The sequence below is a fragment of the Equus przewalskii genome, chromosome X (genome assembly GCF_037783145.1).
Source record: "Equus przewalskii isolate Varuska chromosome X, EquPr2, whole genome shotgun sequence".
Lineage (NCBI taxonomy): Eukaryota > Metazoa > Chordata > Mammalia > Perissodactyla > Equidae > Equus > Equus przewalskii.
Genome location: NC_091863.1, coordinates 42121118 through 42145093, shown reverse-complemented (window position 1 = coordinate 42145093; position 23976 = coordinate 42121118). Strand labels below are relative to the sequence as shown.

At 42.9% G+C, this 23976-nt stretch overlaps 1 protein-coding gene across 11 annotated transcripts in view; it reads right to left on the bottom strand.

Moving 5' to 3' along the window:
- Positions 1-910: 910 nt before the first annotated feature.
- The window catches only part of MAGED1 (MAGE family member D1), a 58466-nt gene continuing 35400 nt past the window's right edge, over positions 911-23976 (bottom strand). For 5 of the 11 annotated variants that reach the window (XM_070605333.1, XM_070605331.1, XM_070605332.1 and 2 more), the window contains 12 exons: positions 6950-7023; positions 5488-6210; positions 4185-4853; positions 3996-4059; positions 3691-3770; positions 3428-3519; positions 3121-3200; positions 2977-3019; positions 2659-2721; positions 1960-2074; positions 1330-1715; positions 911-1121 (listed from right to left, as the gene is read on the bottom strand). In XM_070605333.1, the coding sequence (XP_070461434.1) occupies positions 1338-1715; positions 1960-2074; positions 2659-2721; positions 2977-3019; positions 3121-3200; positions 3428-3519; positions 3691-3770; positions 3996-4059; positions 4185-4853; positions 5488-6210; positions 6950-6994 (2352 nt within the window). In that variant the 5' untranslated portion in view covers positions 6995-7023 and the 3' untranslated portion in view covers positions 911-1121; positions 1330-1337. Of the gene's footprint in view, positions 1122-1325; positions 1716-1959; positions 2075-2658; positions 2722-2976; positions 3020-3120; positions 3201-3427; positions 3520-3690; positions 3771-3995; positions 4060-4184; positions 4854-5487; positions 6211-6949; positions 7024-7555; positions 7916-23976 lie in introns of those variants that run through there. The other 6 variants (XM_070605336.1, XM_070605338.1, XM_070605337.1 and 3 more) reach the window with 3 other exon arrangements.

Genomic DNA, 23976 nt, shown 5'->3' with positions numbered 1-23976 from the left:
CTGAGGAAGTTATGGCCTAGGACTAATTTCATCCTCAGTGAGAGAGCTCTGCTTCTAGCAAACACCTCAGCAGTTCAACCGAGGTCCCTGTTCACAGTCACAGCCAAAAGGCTCTCTCTGCATGGAGCTGTTTTCCTTTCTCAATTCTTGTTCTCTAAGCAACAAAGTTTCCTGTTTCTCCCTGCAGGAGGGGAGAAGAGGCCATGGTGAGGCCTCCTTCACTGATCATAAGACCTTGTCTCTGTGTTGAGGCCCTGGTCCTGTGGGGGTGGTAGATGGTGAGGGTTTTCTAGAGGGAAAGGTTCCTGGGCAGCCAGAGATGAGGGGGGTCCATGGGCCTGTCCCTTTATGGGCAACGTAGCTAGGGGCATGAGATCTTCCTTCTCATACAGGAGATTTTGGCACCTGGTTCATAGTGCGCTGTGCTCCTACTCCTGCTCCCATCCTGGAGTTATTTCACTTTCCACAAGGGTAATACAACTGACACCCTGGAGTCCCAGGGACATCATCTCCAAGAGCAGTTATCTTCTCTCCCCTTCAACCACCCGCTCTCTGGACCTCATCATTACCTGGAGTTCTACTTTCTGTCTCCTAAATGCAACTGTCTGACCACCTACAGCCTCTCTCATTACTTCTTCTCTTTCAATGTCACTTCAGGACACCTAGCAGCATATCTATCACATGAGTCACTTAAGTGATATTTATTAAATAAACCATACAAGTTTTGGACCTCATTAACACTCGTGCTAATCAGTCCCTCCTTTGTTTCCCAATTCCTTAGCTGGATCTACCCACATTTCCACCTGTTGAAAGCTGATCTGCCCCTCAGGCTAAAATCGAGACCCTGTCTCTCCCATATAAAACATGTTGATCTCTCCCTAAATCTAGAAAAAACTGGGAGCACATCGAATTCACTTTGCAGTTTCAACGTTTATTTCTGATACCAAAACTCGACAGCACACAAGGGGGAAAAAAAGCAACAGACAAGGAACAGCAAATAAATTTATCTTGCATGCCACTTTCAGTCAACAGGATGTGGCTCTCTAGATAACTGTGTTTAGAAGGAATCTGAGACTTCAGCCTCACTCAGGGGAAAGACTATTGCAACTGATTAGCAATATCTGTGAACATAAGAAAGAAAAAAATGTAAACATCAATGATATATATCAAATAGTAAGGAACAACAATACCAAATAGCGCTTCTCTATTCTTCCCTCATCTCCCCACCGTGGGTTTCCTAGAACTCCCAACTCGTGCACATAATTACATTCCCATGGGCTCTATACCTCCCAGTGACCCTAACTGCCAAATCCAAAGTGACATACCTACCCAACATCTCACTCAACCCAGAAGAAACCAATGGCACCAAAGTTGGCAGCAAAGTTGGCACTGGCTGTGCCACCAGGTCCAATAATGGGGCCAGTGAAGGTCTGAGGAAATCTGGAGCGGGCATTCTGGTGGTATCTGGCCCAGAAGGTAAATGGGATTCTGGACCAGGGATCTCCAAAATCTCCTTCCTCATCCCAGGTCAGCAGCTCAAACTCAATGTCATCCCAGCTCCAGGGCCCAGATACGGCCTCATCTCCAATCCCCATGCGGGTCCTCGCCTCAGCCCGGGCCTCGGCCTCAGCTGCAGCAGCATCCAGAGCATCCAAGGCCTCATCTGCAGCCTCCATGAACTGTGCAGTCCAGTCGCGAGGGTCTCTCTTCTGAACCTGAGATAAGGAATAGAAAATAAAAGAAACCTCATAATAGTATTGGTTAATGTTTATGAAGCACCTGCTGTATATTTAATGCCCCACTTTGTCCTATTGTTTACATAATAACAACAACAAATACCAACAGTACGGTGGTACCTATCATGTGCGATACCTAAGATCTCATTCCTGCTCTGGACTTTTCCCAGCCAGTCATACCTCATCCCTTGACCCGTCAAGTCTAGAGCAGTTCTTTTATTACCTCTGCAATGAATCTCAGCACTTTCATCTTGCTAGTCTCATGGTAGGAACGGAGGCCCCAGAGGAACTCATACTCAGGAGGGTTGCTGTTGGGCACTCGTCTGTAGTCCAGGTATCTCAGAAAGAACAAAAACGTCTTTATTTCTACCCAGAATGCAGAATAATCCTAGATTTTTACACCCCAGATTTCAGGTAGCAACTCCTCCCAGACTGATTCCTAAACATAGATTATTTACTCTCTAATAATCAGGTCTTCAAATTCCTATGTGAGTGCTTCTAGACTAAGCAGTCACCTACAGCTGCAGGGTGGCTTGTGTAGGGTCATAGAAAGGACAACGCTTAATCTCACCCCCCCAGTGTCACAGCTCTAGCTCCAGGTTCTTGTAACCTTGTCACTGAGCCTCAGTGAGCACTGAGTCACTGCAATGATTACACTGCAGTGCCAAAGTCTCAGCCAGGTCCAACCTTGGAAATGTCTACTGTGGGGATAGCAGACAGGCTTCACCTGCAAGATAACTAGACTGCAGAAAAATCCAACCACAAGGAGTATGCTCAATTAATACTCCTGAGTACATATGTATTTCTGAATATATATGTATAGATATAGTCAGTGTAAGAAATGAGCATGGGAAGGGCTTTCTGAGGCTAACCAGCACACAGAACTCATGAGGACCACACAAAGCCCCTAGACATCACTTACTTTTGCTTTACAAACTCATAAGTGAGAAGTTTCCTCAGATCTCCGAGGAGGGGGTGTCTCACCCTGAAAGTAAAGAAAGGAACCCATAATCAGAGGCTATGACATTCCCCAAAGAAAAGAGCTTTCCAGGACAGAGGTCAGAGACAAGAGAACAGGCAGAGTTCAGGACTATTTCCCCATCCACCCAGGTCATATCCTTGGGCTCTGTACCTCCCCAAACTAATCCCCCTAGACCACCAGGTTGATGCAGTCCTGGGACCATCTTCTGTTGCCAAAAGATGATATAAACAGTCAAGAGATGAGAGAGCCCAATCATACCCAGGACGCAGTCCCATCTTGCGTAGTGCCTCCCAGAGGACAGCTGCGAGGGGAGGCAAGGGGAGACAAGGGACGGAAAATGAGCATGGAAATCAGCCTGTAGGTCCGGCTGTAGGTCCCCTAGCTGTAGGTCCGGCCACTCACCTTCACTAGCACGGTTGCCATTCATGAAGATGACGCCCAAAATCACTAAGAGGAGACCCAGCTTGGGTGTGTCTTTGGTCCTAAAGGAGCACAAAAAGAATATATTTTCAGCAGCCATTTGCATGAGACACCCCAGGCAGCTTACCTATCTAGCTTTCTCAGTATTCCTCAGCTATGGGATAATTCTAACCCAGCTCTGCATATGACCTGCTATGTGACCCTGAATCTTGGACTCTGACCTACTTGAAACTCCCAGAAAAAAAGGACCACTCAGAAAAGCATGTTCCACCTCCTTTTCCCATCTTACGTTCCCAGTATGCCAGCCAGGGACTCGGGGGTGCTGATGAGAATGTACAGGTGTTCTTCCTTGTCAATTTCCTTCAGTTGAATCCCAAATTTCTACAGGAAAAAGAATACAGACTATGAAATTACAAAATCTAGTACGAGCTACCCATACTCAGTTGCTCACCTCCCTGTGAGAGTTGCCCCTAAACGCCCAGTAGGAATGCCATGAAACTTTGAAATCAAGACTTTCCCCATCATTCCTGTCCCTCAGGCATGCCTTCTCACCTTCTCCAGGACAAAGCATGCACGTTCAATGATTTCTGGATAAACATCAGTGTATTCACGTATGATATCCCTCAACATTTCTGTAGGAGAAAGGGAACACCTGAGCTAAGCAGGGGCCACAGAGCCCCAACTCCTTTGCCAGCCCTGCTGAGGGGTGCACAGTCAGGGTCCTCAAGGGTGAAAAAGGAAGAATCAGTCACAGAAGGAGGGGATTGAAGGGGAGGGGACATATAAGCAGAGGGATGTCCACAGAGCATGGGGTGAGGGGAAGGGCAGAAAACCAGGAGAGGGCACTAGACGCCTACCTGAGCGCTTGATGGGCACCTTTGTGTAATCTTTAAGCATCAGGTACTTGACCAACTTATTCGCCTGGGAGGGGAAAATAAAATTATTAAAGTTGCAAGTTATTCACAGAAAACTTGGTTCAATTACAGTTGGAAGGATGACAAAAAGAGCAAGAAGAGGACAAGTGACTGGAGAGTTACAGTTCTTACTCTTTCCTGGAGAAGGGCCACATCCCGGGTCTGTGAGGCACCCAGGTTATGTGAGGCACGCGAGTTGGGAGAGGGGCGCAGGTTTGGTGAGGGTCGCAGGTTCTGCCAGTCAGGTGGAACGGGCCAATCAGTGGGGATCCAGTCAGGTGGGAGCGGCCAGTCAGTGGGAAGTGGCCAATCGGGTGGCAGCGGCCAGTCAGGTGGTAGCGGCCACTCAGGAGGGCCTTGCCAATCTGGAGGACCCTGCCATCCAGGTGAGGTCTGCCATCCAGGTGGGGTCTGCCATCCAGGTGGATTCTGCCAGGCCAGTGGGTTCGGCCAGACAACTGGACCAGGCCAGACAATGGGGTTCGGCCAGATCACTGGGTTCTGCCAGATGACTGGGTTTGGCCAGATGACTGGGTTCTGCCAAGCAACTGGGTTTTGCCAGGCTGGTGGGGTCTGCCTAGCTGGGGGGCTTTGATGTGCTGGTGGGGTCTGCCTGGTTGGCTGGTTTTGCCAGCCTGATGGGTTCTGCCAGGCCAATGGGGTCTGCCAGAGCACATTGGGGGGTGCGCCAGGTGGGTTCTGAGTGGTAACTGGAACCGGTGCAGACCTCCAGGTCCCCGCAGCCAGTGAGGCCCGCCTCTGATCCCCACTGCTGTTGTCGTCCACATTCAAGTTATTAATCTGCATCATCAGAGAGAAGGAAGTTCCAGGGTCACCAGTTGTTTCTGTGTCCTCACCCTATCTACTCCAGGAAGGCCCCCTAAAACCCTCACCTGTAGTGACAGCCTGACCCACTAGCCAATGGTCACCCTGAGTCCTGGGCTTGTCTTTCACTGTCTTCCAGGCAGGAGTTTCATCTCTGAATCAGGCCAGGAGCAACCCAAGGGTGGGGCCTGAAGCTTCTCCTCTTCCTATGTCCACCACTGGCTCTGCTTGTACCACCCTGGACAAATCACTCAAGTCACTTCACTTCTCTGGGACTCAGCTTCCTTCTCTATAAACTGGATTACTTTCAGGATTTAATGAGATAACCTCTGTGAATGTGCCTAGCCTAAGACCTAACGTATGGTGGCTACTATCAAAATGTAAACTGAATCACATACAGATTGTATACATTATGTGTCCACGTCTCATCTCCCCATTGGTCTGTGGATACTCAGAGGGCAGGAATGATCATATTCACCTTATTATCCCCCACAACCTAGCTGAATACAGGCGGTTTTATATATATAATTTGTTTTGTTTTGTTTAGAACAAATGAACAACCTCAGAGAAGAGAGAGCCCAAAGCAAAGTGGAGCTAGCAGGGATCTCACCTTGCGGGTCCTCTTGCCCCGAATTATAGTCCTTGACTCCAGATTCTGAGCCTGGGAACCATCTGCTGATGTCTGTGCAGCTGCACCATCAGATTCAGAGATACCTGGGTTGGCCTCTATGTCAGCCTGCAAAATGGCCACCTTGGCCTGGTTAACATTCTGGGTCTGGGTATCAGCTGTTGGGGCCTTAATGGTGTCATTCCAAGCCTTGAAAGCTGTCTTAGGCTGAGTGTTGGCCATCTCACCGGCATTGAGAGACTGAGAGAAATTGTAGGTGGCATTTGCTCCCCCCTTAATAGTGGCATTCCGGGCCTTAAAGGCCATCTCGGACTTGTTGGCAGTTAACTCACTGGTGGTTGCTGCCTGGGAAAAATCATAGGCAGCATTTGGGCCCTTAAGGGTGGTATTCTGGGACTTAAAGGCTGCCTTAGGTGGCGTGTTGGGCATCTCCTTGGCATGAAGAGACTGAGAGAAATCATAGGCACCATTTGAGCCTTTTGTGGTGGCATTCTGGGCCTTAAAAGCTGTGTTAGGCCTAGTGGCAGCTGCTAAAACCTGAATATCAACCATCTCACTAGCGGTTGGGGGCTGTGAACTCTGAGGACTAGAATTCTGCCCACTGGCGGCTGCTGTGGCCTGGCTGGTAGGGGGAGCCTCCGAGATCTGGATGGCTTCCATCAGGGTCTGCATAAGCAAGGTGCTGTCTTCTACGGAGGCTTCAGCCTGCAAATACAGGAGGAAAAATTAAATCTCTGCTCCTCTGAAGCGGGAGCGGGAGAGTAGGGGGAGCAACACAGGGGAGGCACAGGTGGGCAATTGTTATTGTTGCAAAAAGAGAAGGGCTGAAGCAGAGATCTAGACGGGCGAAGGGAGGGAGGTGGAGTGGTAACAAAATGTGTTGTAGCGGTGGAGTGGGGCAGGGGCTAAACGAGGGGTGGGGCGGAATGAAGAGTGGGGGTAAAGTGGAATGAAGAGGTGGGGGTGCCGACCCAGGGGTGACGTTAGAGTAGAGCGGTGCGGCGCGCGGTAGGAACTCAGCACGCGAGACGCAGCGAGGGTGCCGCCTCCAGGAGTTGAAGAGAATAAGTGGGCGGGGGGGGGGGGGGTGGGCTCCGCAGGGGGGGGGAATACAGGAGAGAGTGAGTGGAGGCGGGAGGGTGGGGGAGGGGGCGGCAGAATGCTCTACAAGCACCAGGACTATGGAAAAAAACGGTTCCTTACCCAACCCGCATTCTCTGGGCAGACTGCCCTAACTACTAACAGGGTCTCCCCTTTCTCTGAGCAGGGACTGATGGCTGAAAAGGGACGCCCCTCCCCCCCTTCAATAAACCATGGGAATCTGAAAGACGACGGAGTCTAGGCATGAAGAGGGCAAAATCAGGTCCAGGCGTATGGCGGGCAAAGGGGTCCGGGGGGGACCTGTCGGCTAGGGAAATGCTGGGGTGGGGAGTGGAGATCTCACCTGAAAGCCGAGGAGGCCCGCACCACAGTCCATTTTCTGAGCCATGGCTCCTGTCCCTCTGGCAAGAGCAGAGCCTGGGGGGTGTGGGGGAGGAGCTGAGCGTTATACTTCAGAGGGCAAATATGAAGGACCGAATGGGGGGTGGTGGTGTTTAGGGTTTGATTGTGGGGGCAGATGAGGTGCTGAATGTGAAGGGAATGGGCCGGATCGGAGTGGGAAAAGTGAATGAGTGTCCGGATGGCGGTTCTGAATCCCGAGAAGCTGCTGACAGGGAGAACCTTCAAATCGTGGTTCCGAAAGCCGATAAGAGTTCTGAATCCAGGGGGACTGGGTTGGGATTCGCATTTGGGAAATTGAATGGAGGTTTCGAATCAAGAGGAATCGTATAACAGTACAGATCGAGGTCGAGAAATCTGTGGAGATTTTGAACGATGGGAGGGGTTCAGAGAGAGAACAGGGGTTCTGAATAAGGGAGGATCGGGTGAGGGGTGTGAATCGAGGTTTGGGGAGTGGAAGGGGGATCAGAATCCAGGGTAAAGGGATCGGGATGAAAAATGGGGGGCCCGCACCAGGGGGCAAATGCCCTGTCTGGGGGCTAATTCTCACCTTGCCTCAGGCCCCAACCCCAACCCCCTCGTTGCTTCCCTTCTTCACGACTCAGAAGATCAGGATTGCAGTGCTCGGCTCTCAGCAGCCGCACCCTCTCCTTGTCCAGGAGAAAATGCCAGCGCGGCAGCTAGGACGACCCCGCCTCTTCACCTAATATACCACCCACCGCTTCAGATGGTTTTGCGCATGCGCAAGAACTGGCCGACCAAATAAGAGTCCCGTCCGCGTCCCCAACAAAAGCTTCGTCCTGTAGACTGCGGCGCGCATGTGCAGTGGGAGGCAGTCCCGCCCCTTTGCCAACACACCACCCGACCACCAACCAAGTCGACAGTATACAATGGTCCCTCCCCTTGTTCTGTATCCCCTCCCCCAACAGATGCGCTGTACCTCTAAATCCCACCCCTTGCCCCACACACCGGCCCCGTACCTTTTGCGCAGTGCGTCTCTGTTCAATCCCTCCCCTCTCGCGGCCCCTCCTCTCAGGTCGGCATGCATCTCCGCCCCCTTGCCTAGCACCACTTAGGTCGCTATTAAGGAGGTCTCTGTGTGGGGTCTCTAATTGCAACAAGTGTTACGCTCCTCCTAAGCTCATCTACTTTTGGACCAAGGAAAAGGTATGGCCAGAGAGGATATACTATTGAAGGTAGAAAGAGTCCGTGCCTGCCACGTGAATACACGATCCCCCTCCACAGCTCCCACTCATCAACATTAGCTTTTTTCCTGCCCTTTGTGCAGCTGCAGCCATGGACTATTTTGTATGTGGAGGTGAGGGGGAGGGGAGGGGAGGGGAGGGAAGGGTACGGTACAGCTTGTACATCACAGCAGGATCTGTTCCTCTCACAGCAGCCCCGGGCGGTGGATGTCAGCATCTCCATTTTACAGATCAAGATGCCGAGGCAAAGGCACACTGCGTGAACTAGACACAGCCAAAGAGCCAGTAAACAGAAAATGCAAAATGTGAGCCTGGGTATTCCTGACTCCAAAACCCATGTTGCATTAGTGCTGGCCTAGGGACTGGTGGTCCTCCACCCCCTTCAGTTTGAACAACAGTTCCACCCCACCTCTCCTGCCCTGTCAATATCTGTCCCAAATGAGCAAGGTTTGTGTTCTCTGAGACCTAAGCTCATGCTCTGCATCAGGGAGGACACAGGTAGAGGGCCCCTGGCCCCACTCCCTGCCTACTCTACACCGGTCCATCCACATGTGGGAATTGCTCCTTGAGGTCCACTCCCTGCTCCAGCTGTCAGATCTCTTTGCCATGAGTGGCACAAATACGCTGACCATGAGGCCTTCCTGGTGCCCGCTGGAGCAGCCATGACAATCAGGCACTTGTGTGTCTGAACCATGGCAAGCCCTGATTCAGAGTAAATGTTTGCCCGGGTTTCCTTCCAGGGCTGGGCCTCAATTCCTGGGAGGGAGTGCCGGACCAGTCTGTCACTAGCTGTGTGAACCCCCTCAAGTCACACCACTTCTCTGAGCCCAGCTTCTCAATATGCAACATGGGAAGCACAAGTAGCACTTACTGGGGTCCTACCCAAGGACACACATACTGCTGTAAGTCCAGAGACTCAAAAGGGTACGAAACGAAATACAGATGTGAAATGACTCAAACTGAACTGATACTTTCCAAAAACCCAAGGCAGATCTTCGTGCATTTCACATTTGCTCTGGCATCAGCTCCTGCCAGGAGTCTGCGTATGAAAGGAAGCTAATGCTAGGACAGACCGCAGCATTTGGTCCCCAAAGGCCAACATCAATTCTGCCTGGCTGGATGACTTTCCTCATCTGTTGCATAGCAACCTCCCCTGTCAGCTGCCTGTTTTTCCTCAGCACTTCCTCTGTAAAGTGTCTGCAGTGGTACGTGATCAGACTCAGAAAAGGAGGTCTGAAACACCATTTTATATGCTATCTGCTTCCATATCTGTATCTCCAGTCTTGACTTGGCCTATGAATTCTAGATCCATAATCCAACTGCATACCTCACTTTGGCAACTCGATATGTCTCGGTATTTTCAAAATTAACAGGTCCCAAACTGATTCTTTTGTGTATATCCCCTTGCTCATCAACACTGTGTTTCTCTTTTAGTCATGCCCTTCTCTTTCCATTAGAATAAAAATGGATTTTTGTTTGTTTTATTCATTGCTACAACCCCAGCACCTAGAATGATGCCTGGCATATTTTATATGCTCAAAAAATATTTGTTTAATGAATTAATGAATCCCACCATCCCACCCTGTTGCTCAAGCAAGAAACCTGAAAGGTATTCTTTTTTCTTTCCTGTGATGAATTCACTTACTTTTCCTCATTATACAAATAATGCATATTCATCATTAAAAATTCAAACATTACCTACATATTTTAATGTGTGTGTGTGTGTGTGTAAGATTCACCCTGAGCTAACATCTCTTCCTCTTTTTGCTTGAGGAAGACTGTTGCTGAGCTAACATCTGTGCCAATCTTCCTCCATTTTATGTGGAATGCTGCCACAGCACAGCCTGGCAAGCGGTGCTAGGTCTGCGCCTGGGATCCGAACCTGCGAACCCCAAGCCACCAAAACAGAGCATGCAAACTTAACCACTATGCCACTGGGCCTGCCGCATTACCCAAATATTTTAGAAATTAAATAAACATCATTCTAAATCTTACCACCTTGAGATAACTGCTATTAAGATTTTGATACTACCTTTTCATATCACATTTTGTACATATATATTCTTATATAAATGGGATATTATATATGCCATAAATATTTTAAATTGCATTCTTTTGCTTACTGCCTCCCACTCCTTTCTTTCACTTGAACCATCTTCCCGACATGCATTTTTAACAACCATTTTTATACCCGTCCATGTTCAAAAAGTCATGTGTTTTCTATTGTATTACAACATTAACATCATATTATACACACTTGAATGTGTCTGATTTCTTAGCTAATGCTATCTATCTCTGATTCATTCTTTTACACTACTGTATAGTATTCCATGGTAGAGATGTATCATAATGTATTCAACCACTTCCCCACTGATGGTCATTCACTTTTGGGTTTTTGCATATCCATGGACTACATATTTATATGGTAATGGATCTATTAGATCTCTTTTGTAAAGTACTTGTGCAAGTCTTTTACGTATTTTTCTTGTGTTGTCTGTCTGTCTTATTGAATTTTAGGACTTCTTTATACAGTCCTACAGATGCTTCTTGAAAATTCTTAGGGATAGATGTATTTCAATTTTTTTTCAAGTTTTAGTAAGGTAATACAGTGTGTATATTCTATATTACGCAATAGTTCCAACTGCAAAAGCCCCAAAGGCCAGATTTTCACTTTTTCACATTCCTTTAGCAATTAGGAGAAGATTTACCCGTGTGGCAGGGTCCTGAAGACTACCCTTCAGTTCAATGATTCGCTAGCAGGATTCACAGAACTCAGAAAAGGTGTTATGCTCATGGCTATGGTTTATTACAGTGAAAGGATACTGACTTAAATCAGCAAAGCTAAAAGGCGCATAGGACGGAGTCCAGGAGAGACCAGGCCTGAGCTTTCAGTTGTCCTCTCTCAGTGGAGCTGTACAGCCAGTGCTTAATTTTCCCAGCAAGATGTGTGACAACCAGGGAAGCTTGCCCGAGCCTTGGTTCCCCAGGATTTTACTGGGGGTCAGGTCAGGTAGACATGGAACATCTGCATGGCTGACCTTAGTTACTCGGTCTCCAGCCTGTGCAGAGGTCAAACTAATACTACAAGACCCTAGGCCCCCACTAGATATCACACTATTAACATAAAGTGGTGTAACACAAAGCCCCAGGTGAACAAAGACAGAATATTCTAAGGTCTGGGAGGTTATCTCCCAAGAGCTTGTCAAGAACTGGACCTTTCTTTGGGATGCACAGGTTTTTGGAACGCACAGGGTTGAACATCCCAGACCTGCCAAGTCAACTCTTTTACTGCACAAACAGTCACAACTCCAACTTAACACTTGGTCTGAAAGGAGTGATTCAAATATGCAATAATGGAACTCAATGCCATATCTGTGGTAGTGAGAGGAGCAGCCACAAGAAAATCCAGTTTCTAGGACTAGCATTATTGGTAGCAGGGCCAAGGGCAGCAGCCAGTATCCAGTGTTCAGTGGTGGCAGTAATGGTATCTAACCAGCTAATAATGGCATAATTCTTGAAATACAGCTGGGCCTGCTCCTCTTAGCAAATTATTTTATAAATTCTACTACTTAAAAAAATTTGAAACCTTTTTATTTTGAAATAATTATAGATACACAGGAAATTACAAAGATAGTACAGAGAAGTCCTATGTTACCCCTTTAGCTGCTTCCCTCAATAAGTACATCTATATAACTATAATGTAATATAAAAACCAAGAAATTGACATTGGGATGACAAAGGTGTATAGTTCTATGGCACTTTATCACATGTGGAAGTTGCTATAGTAATCACCAGAGCAACCAAAATACAGAACTACTCCACCATCACAAAGATTTCCCTGTACTACCCTTTTATAGTCACACTCATCTCCTTTCCCTCCACTGTCCCTAACCCTTGGCAGCCATTAATGTGTTCTCCATCTCTATAATTTCAACATTTCAAGAAGGTTATAAAATTGGAACCATACAATATGTAACATTTCGAGTGACTTTTTTTTTTAACTCAGCATAATGCTTGTGAGATACACCCAAGTCATTGTGTGTGGCAATGGTTTATTCCTTTTTTATTGCTAAGTATTATTCTGTGGTATAGATGTGCCACAGTTGGTTTAACCATTCACCCACTGAAGGACATCTGGATGGTTTCCAGTTTGGGGTTATTAGGAATAAAGCAACTATAAACATTTGTGTAAATTTCTGCCTGTGAACCTAAGTTCTCATTTCTCTGGGATAAATGCACAAGAGTGCAATTGCTGGGTTGTATAAGAGCATGCTAGTTTTATAAAAAACTGCCAAATTTTCCCAGAGTGGCTGTATCGTTTCTCCCACTTTGAAGCTTTTTTTTTCATCTTAACAGAGTCACAATGCAAAATTTTGAGGAAGTCCAATTTATTGACTTGTTTCCTTTTACAGATTGTGTTTTTTGTGCCATTTCTAAGAACTCTTCAACAAGCCCTAGGACCTGAGGATTTTATTCTATGTTATATTCTAAAAGTTTTAAAGTTTTAACTTTTATATGGAAGTCTATCCTCTATTTCAATTTCAATTTTGAATGAGATGTGAGGTTTAGGTCGAGGTTCATTTGGGAGGACGAGAGGCAGAGCTATGGATATCCATCAGATCATTCCAGCACAAATTGTTTAAAAGACAATCCTTCTATTTAATTATTTTTGCACCTTTATCAAAAATCAGTTGGTTGTACCTGTGTGAGGCTATTTCTAAGTTCTCTATTCTATTACATTGATCTATGTGTCTGTTCATCCACCAATACCACAGTCTTGATTACTGTAGCTATACAATAGTCTTCAAACTGGGTAGAATTTTATTCTTTTTCAGAATTATTTTAACTACTATTCTAGTTCTTTTGTTTTTCCATATATTTTGGAATAATCTATATCTAGAAAACATCTTGCTCTGATTTGTGTGTGTGTGTGTGAGGAAGATTGGCCCTGAGCTAACATCTGTTGCCAATCTTCCTCTTTTTTTTTTCCCTCCCCAAAGCCCCAGTACATAGTTGTATATCCTAGTTGTAGGTCATTCTAGTTCTACTATGTGGGATGCCACCACAGCATGGCTTGATGAGCAGTGTGTAGGTCCACGCCCAGGTTCTGAATCAGTGAACCCTAGGCCACCGAAGCGGAGTACACAAACTTAACCACTAGGCCACCGGGATGGCCCCTTGCTGTGATTTTGACAGCAACTGCATTCAACCTGCATGTCAATTTGGGGAGAATTAATATCTTTTTTATGTTGATTCTTCTAATCCATGAATATAATATGTCTCTCTTTTTATTTTGATCATCTTTGATTTCTTCATCAGAGATTTGTGTATTCTGCTGTTGTTGGGTAGAGTGTTCTATAAATATCAATTAGATGCTGTCAGTTGATGATGTCGAGTTCTTCTATATCCTTGCTGGTTTTCTCTCTAGTTGTTCTATCCATTGTTGAGGAATGAGTGTTGAAGTCTCCAACTATAAATGTAAATTTGTCTATATGTACTGTCATTTCTATCAGTTTTTCTTTCAGATATTTTGCATTCTCTGCTGTTTGCTGTATACACATTTAGGATTGCTGTGTCTTCTTGGTAAATCAATCCTTTGTCTCCCTCTGTCCATGGTAAATGTCTTTGCTCTGAAGTCTATATTGTTGTTAATAACACCCACTCTTGCTTTCTTTTGATTACTATTTGCATGGTATATATTTTAACATTCTTTTACTTTCAACCTACTTTTATTATTATATATGAACTGAGTTTCTTGTACACAGTATATAATTGGGTAATGTTTGTTTATTCACTCTGTCAATCTCTGCCTTTTAATTGATGTATTTAGACCATTTACATAGAATTTAATTGTTGATATATTAGGGCTTGGGCCTGCCTTTTTATTTTTTGTTTTATGTTTTTCTTTCTTTTTCATTTCTCTGTTTTCTTTTTCTTGCTTTCCTGTGAGTTAAACCTGTTTATAGAATTCTGCTATGATCTGAATGTTTGTGTCCCTCCAAAATGTATATGTTGAAATCCTAACCCACAAAGACAACAGTATTTGGGAGGCAGGCCTTTGAGAGGTGCTTAGGTTATGGGGGTAGAGCCCTTAGGAATGGGATTAGTGCCTTAAAAGCTCTAGAGAGATCTCTAGCCCCTTCTACCACATGAAGACACAGTGAATCAGGAAGAGAGCTCTCTGAATCAGGAAGAAGCCTCTTACCAAATGCAACCATGTTGGTGCCTTGATCTTGGACTTCTCAGACTCCAGAACCATGAGAAATAAATTTCTGTTGTTTATAAGCTACCCAGTCTGTGCTATTTTGTTATAGCAGCCCAAATCGACTAAGACAAATTCTATTTTGATTTATCTATAATGTTTTTGAGTGTAGACCTTTGAATAGCCTTTTGTAGTGGGTGCTATAGGTATCACATTATATATATGTAATGTATCACAGTTAACATTTTACCAGTTTAGTGAAGTATAGAAACCTTACCTCTGTTTACATGCTTTTACCATCACTTATAATTTCTATATTAAATTTACATATATAATTGTCTTAAATATTTCCTCTACATACATTGAGAACTACAGACAGTGTTATAATTCTTGCTTCAATCATCAAACATAATTTAGAGAACTCAAAAGGAAAAGGAAAGTCTGTTACATTTACCCATATTTTACTCTTTTTGTTGTTCTTACTGATAGTCTAAGATTCTTTGATTTCTCATTTCCTTTCTTTCTCGAGAACTTTCTTTAGCTATACTTTTAGGATAGGTAGGCTGGTGACAAGTTCTCCTAGTTTTCCTTCTTTGGAAAATATCTTGATTTCCTCTCCATTACTGAAGAATGTTTTCATTGGTTATATAATTCCAAGTTGGCTGTTCTTTTCTTGCAGCACATGAAAAATGTCATGGCTTCATGGTTTCTAATGACAAATCTGCTGTCACCAATTTGGTGTTCTCCTATAGGTAAAGTGTCATTTCTCTCTCTGGTGGCTTTCAAGGTTTTTAATTCTGTCTTTAGCTTTCAAAATTTTGAAAATGAAGTGTCTTGGTGTGAATTTGACAGTATTCTGTTCGGAGTTTGCTCAGCTCCTTGAAATGTATGGGATTATGCTTTTTTCCAAATTTGGTAAATTTTCAGCCACTTTTTTAGCCTTTCTTCTTTCTCTTTTCTTCTGTGACTATGATGACACCTATGTTAAATCTTTTGTACTGGTCCAACAAGTGCCTGAGGCTCTCTTATTTTTTGTCTTGTCCAGTCTATGTTTTCTATGTTGGTCAGATTGGATCATTTCTATTGTTCCATCTTCGAGTTTACTGCTTCATTTTTCTGTCATCTTATTCTGCTGTTGAACTCATCCATTGAAGGTTTTTTTTAAGTTCAGTTATTAGATTTTTCAGTTCTTAAATTTCTTTTTGATTTTTCTTTATATCTTATATTTCTTTAGAGATTTTCTATTTCTTTGTTGAGACTTTCTATTTTTCCATTTGTTCTAAGAATGCTCACAATTGCTCACCGAAACATTTTTATGATGGCTGTTTAAAAAATCCTTGTTAGATGATTCTAATATCTGTGTCATCTTGGTGTTGGTGTGCGTTAACTGTCTTTTCTCATTCAAGTGGTGATTATCATAGTTCTTGATATGACAAGTGACTTTCAATTGAATCCTGGATATTTTGAATATTATGTTATGAGGATCTGAAGCTTACTTAAATTTTCTATTTTATCACATGTGGGTAGAAGTCCGCATTCCCACTCAGTCTCCATTGACAACTGGGAGAGAGAAGCTCCTTGTTACGGAGGGCTAAGTGAGAGTTCCAGCTCCGTATTAAGCTTTTACTGATACCACCCTGACTGGGAGTGACCTGGGTGCTTAATTATATGAGGACTGTGTATCACCGTTAGTGCTGAGTGGTGATAAAAATCTTGACTCTCCACTAAGCCTTCTTTTGACAGGACCCCAATGGTTAGGAGGAGGAGCATCTCATTATCATACATTAGGAATGGAGATCCAGGCTCCCCATATGGTCTCTGACATTGTGGGGATTGGGTTGTTGCCACACTCCATTCACCCTTCTCTGACACTCTGTCAGGAGACTGGAAACCTCATTACAGCCTGGAAAGGCTGGAACTGCAGGGTCTCTAGCTGATTTTTCCCGGTATGGGTGGGGCCACAGTCTGTCCTCTGGGATTTAGCTAGAATAGAGAAGTTATTGTCTAATAATTTTTTTTGTATTGCTATGCTGTCTTTGGTTTTTGGACATAGAGCAGACTTATGTTGGGGCTTTTATTTTGGTCTGTGCCTTTTGGCGTTTTCAGTTTGCCAGCTCCTCTAGCATATGGTCTGGGATATCCGTGGCAAAAACAAAACCTAGAGAACTCACCACCATGTTGTTGCTTGGGCTCCAAGTTCCCTACAGAATATGTCATCTTATCTCCAACTTTCAGGGTCTTCTCATGTCTAGTTTATATATAATGCCCAGGATGAATATGGAAAAGTACATCTATACCATTTACCCTTCCTGCTGGAAGCAGAAGTAAAAATTACAACTATTTGGATTTCTAATGTACAATCAGACTATAAGAAAAAGAAATAATTTAATCACTTGTTTTATAAGACATATAGCACTTATGTTGTCTTATATGATTTCCTGAAACATCAAGAACAATATTGGGTAATAATCTCAATAAGTAACATCTCTTTCATTTTCCTGAAATGACCTTACCATTTTACCATTTAGAATGCTGCTATTTTATAAGTAGGTTTTGAAAATCATATTTAGTTTATTTCTCTTTCTATTTTACCTAGAGTTATTCATAATGTCTCTCTCTCCCTTATTCTCAAATCTAATTCATCACATATTCCTGTTGATTCTACCATTTTAAGTACACTTGATTTCATTCTATTCTCTCACTTTTTATCACCTTGTTAGAAGGGAGCATGAAAAGAGGGAGAAATGGAGAGAGAAAAATCAACAAGAGAAGGGTTGAAGTAGAAGAGAAGGAGGAAGTAAAGAAGAAAGAAGAAAATAGGGATAAGAGAAAGGATGAAGAAAATAGCAGTTGCAAGTAAAGGGAATTATTACGATAAGGAGAAATAAGAGAGTGGAGAAAGAATAGATACTAAGTTGATACAGAAAAAGCCGGAGAAAAGTGAATAAGGAAGAAGAATGCAGAAGGGAGAAGAGATGTAGGATAGAAGAGTGTGAGAGAGAAGTGGAAAGAGATAGAGAGTTTAAGGAGTGATGAAGAAAAAGAGGAAGGAGGGAAGAGAGGAAATAACAGGGAGAAAAGAGAAGTGTTTGAAGTAAGAAGGACAGGAACAGGAAGGAATGATGTGGACTCACACCTTACTAATAGGAGATTTCATTCTGCAGAGAGGAGAATGTTGAATGTTAGAAGTTCCTGCTTTTTTCTCCTCAAATCTCCAGCTCCCTTTACATTTGGTATCCATCAAAATGCCAGAGGTCATTTCTCACATGATGTTGCTCTTGCCCCTTTGGTTTTCAACTAGTAAGAGTCGTATGCCCCACGTTTTGCATAGATAAACTTTGGGGGGATACTCAGCACTTATCACATACTTTTTGCTGCTAGTTGTTCCTTAGGTATGGATATTATCTGACAAATTTAGGTATGCAGGAAATGTAAGTTTTCTTTTTTCTGCAATTCAACTTACATTCTAGGTCGAGTTCCCAATCTATTGAGTGGTTGAAACTCAGTCTCTAGCAGTATGGAGTTCCCCTCATCCTTTTGTTTAGAATTGTGTCTAAGTTATGAGACACATAACTTTGTATCAAAACATCAGGATGGGTAATGTCTGTTGAGTATCATATATCCATGCTGACATTCATGTCATATCTGGTTCACTAATGTCTCTCCAAGCAGGTAGCTGTTGAGCTGAGCCTCATTCTATCCCAAAGCCCCGTTGGGGTCTGACTCTCTCTGAGGGTGTCATACATCATTCACATACATGGGAAATATTCTGCTGCTCCTATCATACGCTGGGGCCTGGTCATCTCTGTGAGGCTGTCTTTGCCGATCATATTTTTCTTATACTCCCATGATACCCCGAGCTGAGGGAAACTATGTGAAGAGGCGTAAGACTCAGAATGCCTGCAGACACCACATAGCCGTTTCTATTTTGTTGTCTTGTCTGCTCCTGGCCTTACCCAGGAAGTGAGGTACATGCCACATTGCTAGAGGATCTTATAAACCTATCTGGGGTTTCTTCCCATCCTTGGAATATAGGGCTTAGGTTTCTCTTTTTGTTAGGAACCCACAATATCTACTGACTCCTTGCTTCCCTTCTGCTTTTCTTCTCAACAGAATCAATGTGTGGCTGGAGGCAAAGCCTTCAAAAAGAAGCACTAACAACAACAAAAAGCTGGACAAACTAAAAATGAATGACTTTTCTTGGACCCAACAGAGAAATGAGATTTCAGAGCAAATTATCATCCTGAAATCTTGAGGGACAGGCAAATCCAGAGTCACAGATGAGATCTGCTTTCCTGAATCACAAGCCACTAGAGCCATAAACTTGTAGAAACACCTAAAAAATAATTTTGACAAATTGCTGGAGGCTGAGTGTGGACTAGAGTGAGAGTGAGAAACTCCCAGGAATGGTAGTCTTGTGGGGAGGCACACTTTTGTGGGCTTTACTTCCAGGAATGTCACCAGGTTCTCACAGTGAAGATCCAAGAAAGACATCCTTGTGGCCCTCGCAGGAAGGGAAGCGTCCTTGTGAACATCCTCGTGAAATATACCCAGAGCATTCTCCATAAGAAAGACTCACTTTCCAGGAGGAAAGACTACCAGAGCCTTGGACCAGAACCACGGAGGAAGGACATTGTCACTCCAGCTCCTTCTAGCATTCTTTTTTCATCTAAGGTGGGGGCAGGTAGAGGGTGACTATGCGAGAAGAAGTACCTGTAAAAGTCACAGGCCAGAGTCACAGGCTCACTAAAACACTGAGATTTAACTGAAGTATTACAAAACACTCCCTTTCCCCCATATCACACCACTACATCAACAGGAGGCTCGAGGATAGTAACAGTGGTTTATAACTGAATAAACTGCAAGACAAAGACTCTCTAAGGAAGAGTGCTTAAAGAAGTTCAAAGTCAAGAGAGGAAACAAAATCAAGGACATTAGAGGAATATAAAGCCTCTGGCACCTATTGCCGAAGGAAACTTTAAACAAAGCCCAACTCCTAGCAAGATTAACATAAGTTTTCATACTAGAGACCTATCTATCTCAGTTCCTATTACCCAATACAACGCGTCCAGCTTTCAACAAAAAATTACGAGGCACATCAAAAGGTAAGCAGAAAAAGTCTGAAGAGACAAAGTAAGCATCAGACTCACATATGACAGAGCTGTTGAAATTATCAGACAGGGAACTTATACTATAATTAATATGTTAAAGGCTCTCATTAAAAAAGCAAACATGCAAGAACAGATGGGTAATGTAAGCAGAGAGATGGGAATTCTAAGAAAGAATCAAAAGAAAATGCTAGAAATAAAAACAAGTCATAACAGAAATACAGAAGGCCTTTGATGGACTCATTAGTAGACTGGACATGGCAGAAGAAAGAATCTGTGAGCTTGAAGACAGGTCGAAAGATACTGCGCAAACTGAAGTATAAACAGGAAAAGGAATAAAACCACCAGAACATTCAAGAACTGTGGGACAATTTCAAAAGATGCAACATACGCTTAACTGGAACACCAGAAAGAGAAGAAAGAGAGAACGGAATAGAGGCAACATTGCAAATAATAATGGCTAAGATTTTTCCAAAATTAATGAAGACAACAAATCACAGATCCGGGAAGCTCAGAGAATACCAAACAGGTAAATACTAAAAAATTTACAATGAAGGACATCATATTGAAACTGCAGAAAACCAAAGACAAACAGAAAATCTAGAAAGGAGCCAAAGGAAAAAAATATCTCACTTATAGTAGAATAAGGATAAGAATTACAGAAGATTTCTCCTCAGAAACCTTGGAAACAAGAACAGTGGAGCAAAATATTTAAAACGTTAAAAGAAAAAACCCACTAACCTAGATTTCTGTATCTAGAAAAGTAGCCTTTAAAAGTGAAGAAGAAATACAGACTTTCTCAGACAAAGAAACACCGAAGGAATTCATCGCCAGTAATCCGCCCTACAAGAAGTGTTAAAAGATTCTCTTCAGGTAGAAGAAAAATGATATGGGGCATAAACTTATAAAGACAGGAAGAGCATTAGAGAAAGAATAAATGAAGCTTTCTTTCAAAGGGGAAATCAAGACTGTAATTGTAGGTATTTTGAGATGCATTAATCAAAGGAAATTTATGTATACGTTTTTCCCTTGTTAACTGACTACATGCAATTCACAAGAAATATCTCAGACATAAACATATGGCAAGAATAAAAATGAAAAGATGGAACAAGTTATGGCACACAATTAATAAACAAAAGAAGATGTATTAATATCAGACCTAGTACTTTAAGGCAAAACATTATTTTAGACAAAAATTTCAGTGCATAAATGTAAATAAGACAACATAGAAATCATAATTTTGTGTAGATGTGCAAGAAGAAATAATAAAATCAAAATCACAGCATGAGATTATACTACTACTTTCTAAGTGAATGACAGAACATTCAAATGAAACAATAGGTCCTTCTTGAAACTCCTACATGGATAATATACATTGAGGCTCAGAGATAAAACATTATGGTGCTTCAAAATGAGCACTACAGAATTCTTAAATCCCTCTTCCATGTTTTTTGGACCGAAGCTAACTTGATTTTATCTTTTATTTACATATGTCTAAGAATTTTAAAAGAAATTTTAAAGTATGCCTAATAGGTGCTACATATTGTGATAAGTGCTGGGGAAATAACGATGAGCAAAAACACAACGTATTACCTGCTTTCAAAGACTAATGGATCTCAGTCTACTGTAAACAAAACTGAATCCAGTCAGACTTGCACAATTTTAAGAAATTTTACTGAGTTTTTGATGCCAATTTGCATCATGAGACCATCAAACTGACGTCTCAAGACTACATCAAATGATTTTGGCATAAACTTAAATAGATTACACCTTCCTTCATACTGTACAATCCCCTTCCAGTTAATTCCTCACTCCCATCACCACAGCACCTAACATTCCATCAATAAGTAGAAGGTTATCAGAAGAGACAAGAGGAGGAAGCCTGCAAGTAGCACTGCCAAGCACAGTTTGAGGATGTTTGTTTGCTATCTCATCAGATGCTCTTACGATATGGGTTCTTAGTATCTTGTGACATAGAAGCCCTCTGTCATTTGCACTGGGAAATCCAGAGGTACATCCAAGTGTTCTCAGAAACCTGGGATATGCTTTAGCTCCATATGTGTCCTCGGTGTTCAGCATCAATATAAAACTTATAAACCACCTAATTTGACAACCATGAAGCATTAACAACTATAACATATATGGAGCTGGACTTAGACAAGTGATCACATGCTTTAGCTTATGGCATTTCCTGTTTTCATTTTATGAAACGGTCTATACTGGGAAATGGTCTATACCAACTTCAGCATCACACACATACCCACAGGCACCATGGTAATTAATACACTCCATCTGAGACTATTTTTAGCACATAATGTTACATCACAATTATTTTGACATAACATTTTCCATGACATTAAGAAGCCTTTGCAAATTTCTTTATAACTATGTAATATTCCATGATATAAATTTACCTACTCGACTAATGAACAAAAGTGTTGTTTCCATTTATTTTTGTTCATTAGATTATCATTGTGGTGATTTTTTTCCCCACATTATCTCCAATTAATTCCTTACGGTACATTATTAGAAATGGAATTACTAGGTCAAAGGGGTATGAACATTATTCAATAATACAAAAATGCTTTCCAGAAAGACTTTTATCAGTGTTAGTAATGTAGAAGAGTTCTCATGTACCCTTGATAATATTGAGCATTTGCTTTAAAAATATCTTCCCCAGGGGCTGGCCCCGTGGCCGAGTGGTTGAGTTCGCGCGCTCCGTTGCAGGCGGCCCAGTGTTTCGTCAGTTCGAATCCTGGGCGCGGACATGGCACTGCTCATCAGATCACGCTGAGGCAGCGTCCCACATGCCACAACTAGAAGAACCCACAACGAAGAATACACAACTATGTACAGGGGGGCTTTGGGGAGAAAAAGGAAAAAATAAAATCTTTAAAAAAAAAATCTTTCCCAATTTGATAGACAAAATGATATTTAATTGATTTAAGTTGTATTTCTTTTATGATTAATGAAGGGTAACACACTTTCTGTGTTTATTAGTCATCTGTACTTCTTCTGTGAGAGTTCTTTAAATATTAAGGATATTAACCTCATGTCTATCTAACATTGTCGCAAATGTATTTTTTAGTTTGAGCTTGCCTCAGCTTTGTTTACGAATTCTTTTAAAGACTGGCACCTGAGCTAACATCTGTTGTCAATCTCCTTTTATTTATTTCTTTATTGTTTGCTGCTTCTTCTCCCCAAAGCCCCCCAGTACATAGTTGTATACTCTAGTTGTAGGTCCTTCTGGCTGTGCTATGTGGGATGCTGCCTCAGCATGGCTGGAGGAGCAGTGCCATGTCCGTGCCCAGGATCCGAACCAGTGAAACCCAGGGCCGCCGAAGCAGAGCGCGTGAACTTAACCACTCAGCCATGGGGCCGGACCCTATGAATTCTTGATCTAGGAAAAAATGTAAACCATTACTTTGTTTTCCATTGTCATTTCCTCCATTTTTATTTTTAATACCAGGGATGTCCTTCCCTATCCAAAAGTCAAATAAACTCAGAATTTCAGTTAAAACCACATAGCTGAAAAAAACCGGATGCCAAATAGCCCCATATTCTAAAGAGAACCACCAAGGAGTTCTGAACACAATCCTATAGAGTTTATGCAGGGACAGCAGACTAGTCATGCTAGTTTTTTATTTATTTTACTTATTTTATTCCTTCTCAGCCCAAATGTACTTAGAGACTAGAGAGAATCAGAGAAGAATTTACAGTGTTATGAGTCCTTGGCTTGGGAAAGAGTGTTTTCCCCTCCTTTGAGGAAGAGGGACATGCGACGCCCTTGCCAAAGCCGTGTGAGGAAGGAGCCAAAGAATCACTTATAGAGACTGGGGAAGTCTGCATGGGATAAGAACAGAAGGAAGTATTTGATCACATTTTGGATATTCAACATTTTCTCTCCAAATTGAAATTTCTGAAGATTACTCAAGTTTGACTTGCTCCTCAAGGCTTTTCTACATTGACTGCATTCCTTCCTATGGCTTCTCTTCACTATGTATTCAACTACACTGAATAACATTCGAACTCCAGTTGAAGGATCACTCATGATCACTACATTCATAGGGTTTATCTCTGCTGATGAATTTTCTGATGTTAACAACATTTGAAGCCTGGCTAAAAGTTCTTCAATGCTCTTTACGTATATTGTAATCATGAGCTTCTTTGTGACTTATGATCTCTGAAATTGGGCTGAAGCTGTGATCACATGACCTACACCATGGGCTGCCTATCCCATGTATGGGTTCATCCTCATGTCGGACAGTGTCTGAGATTAAAGCACAGTTACTCTAATACTTGCTATAGTCTTGGAAGCTCCCTGCCTGGAAGCCACTCCTGTGAGAATCTATCCCAAACCTTAAACATTTATCCTTTGAAGGGAGGTTAATCTGCTTCTTTAACTTGTCTTTTATACTCAGAAGTTTCTTAAATTCGGAGTCATCAAGAATTACCC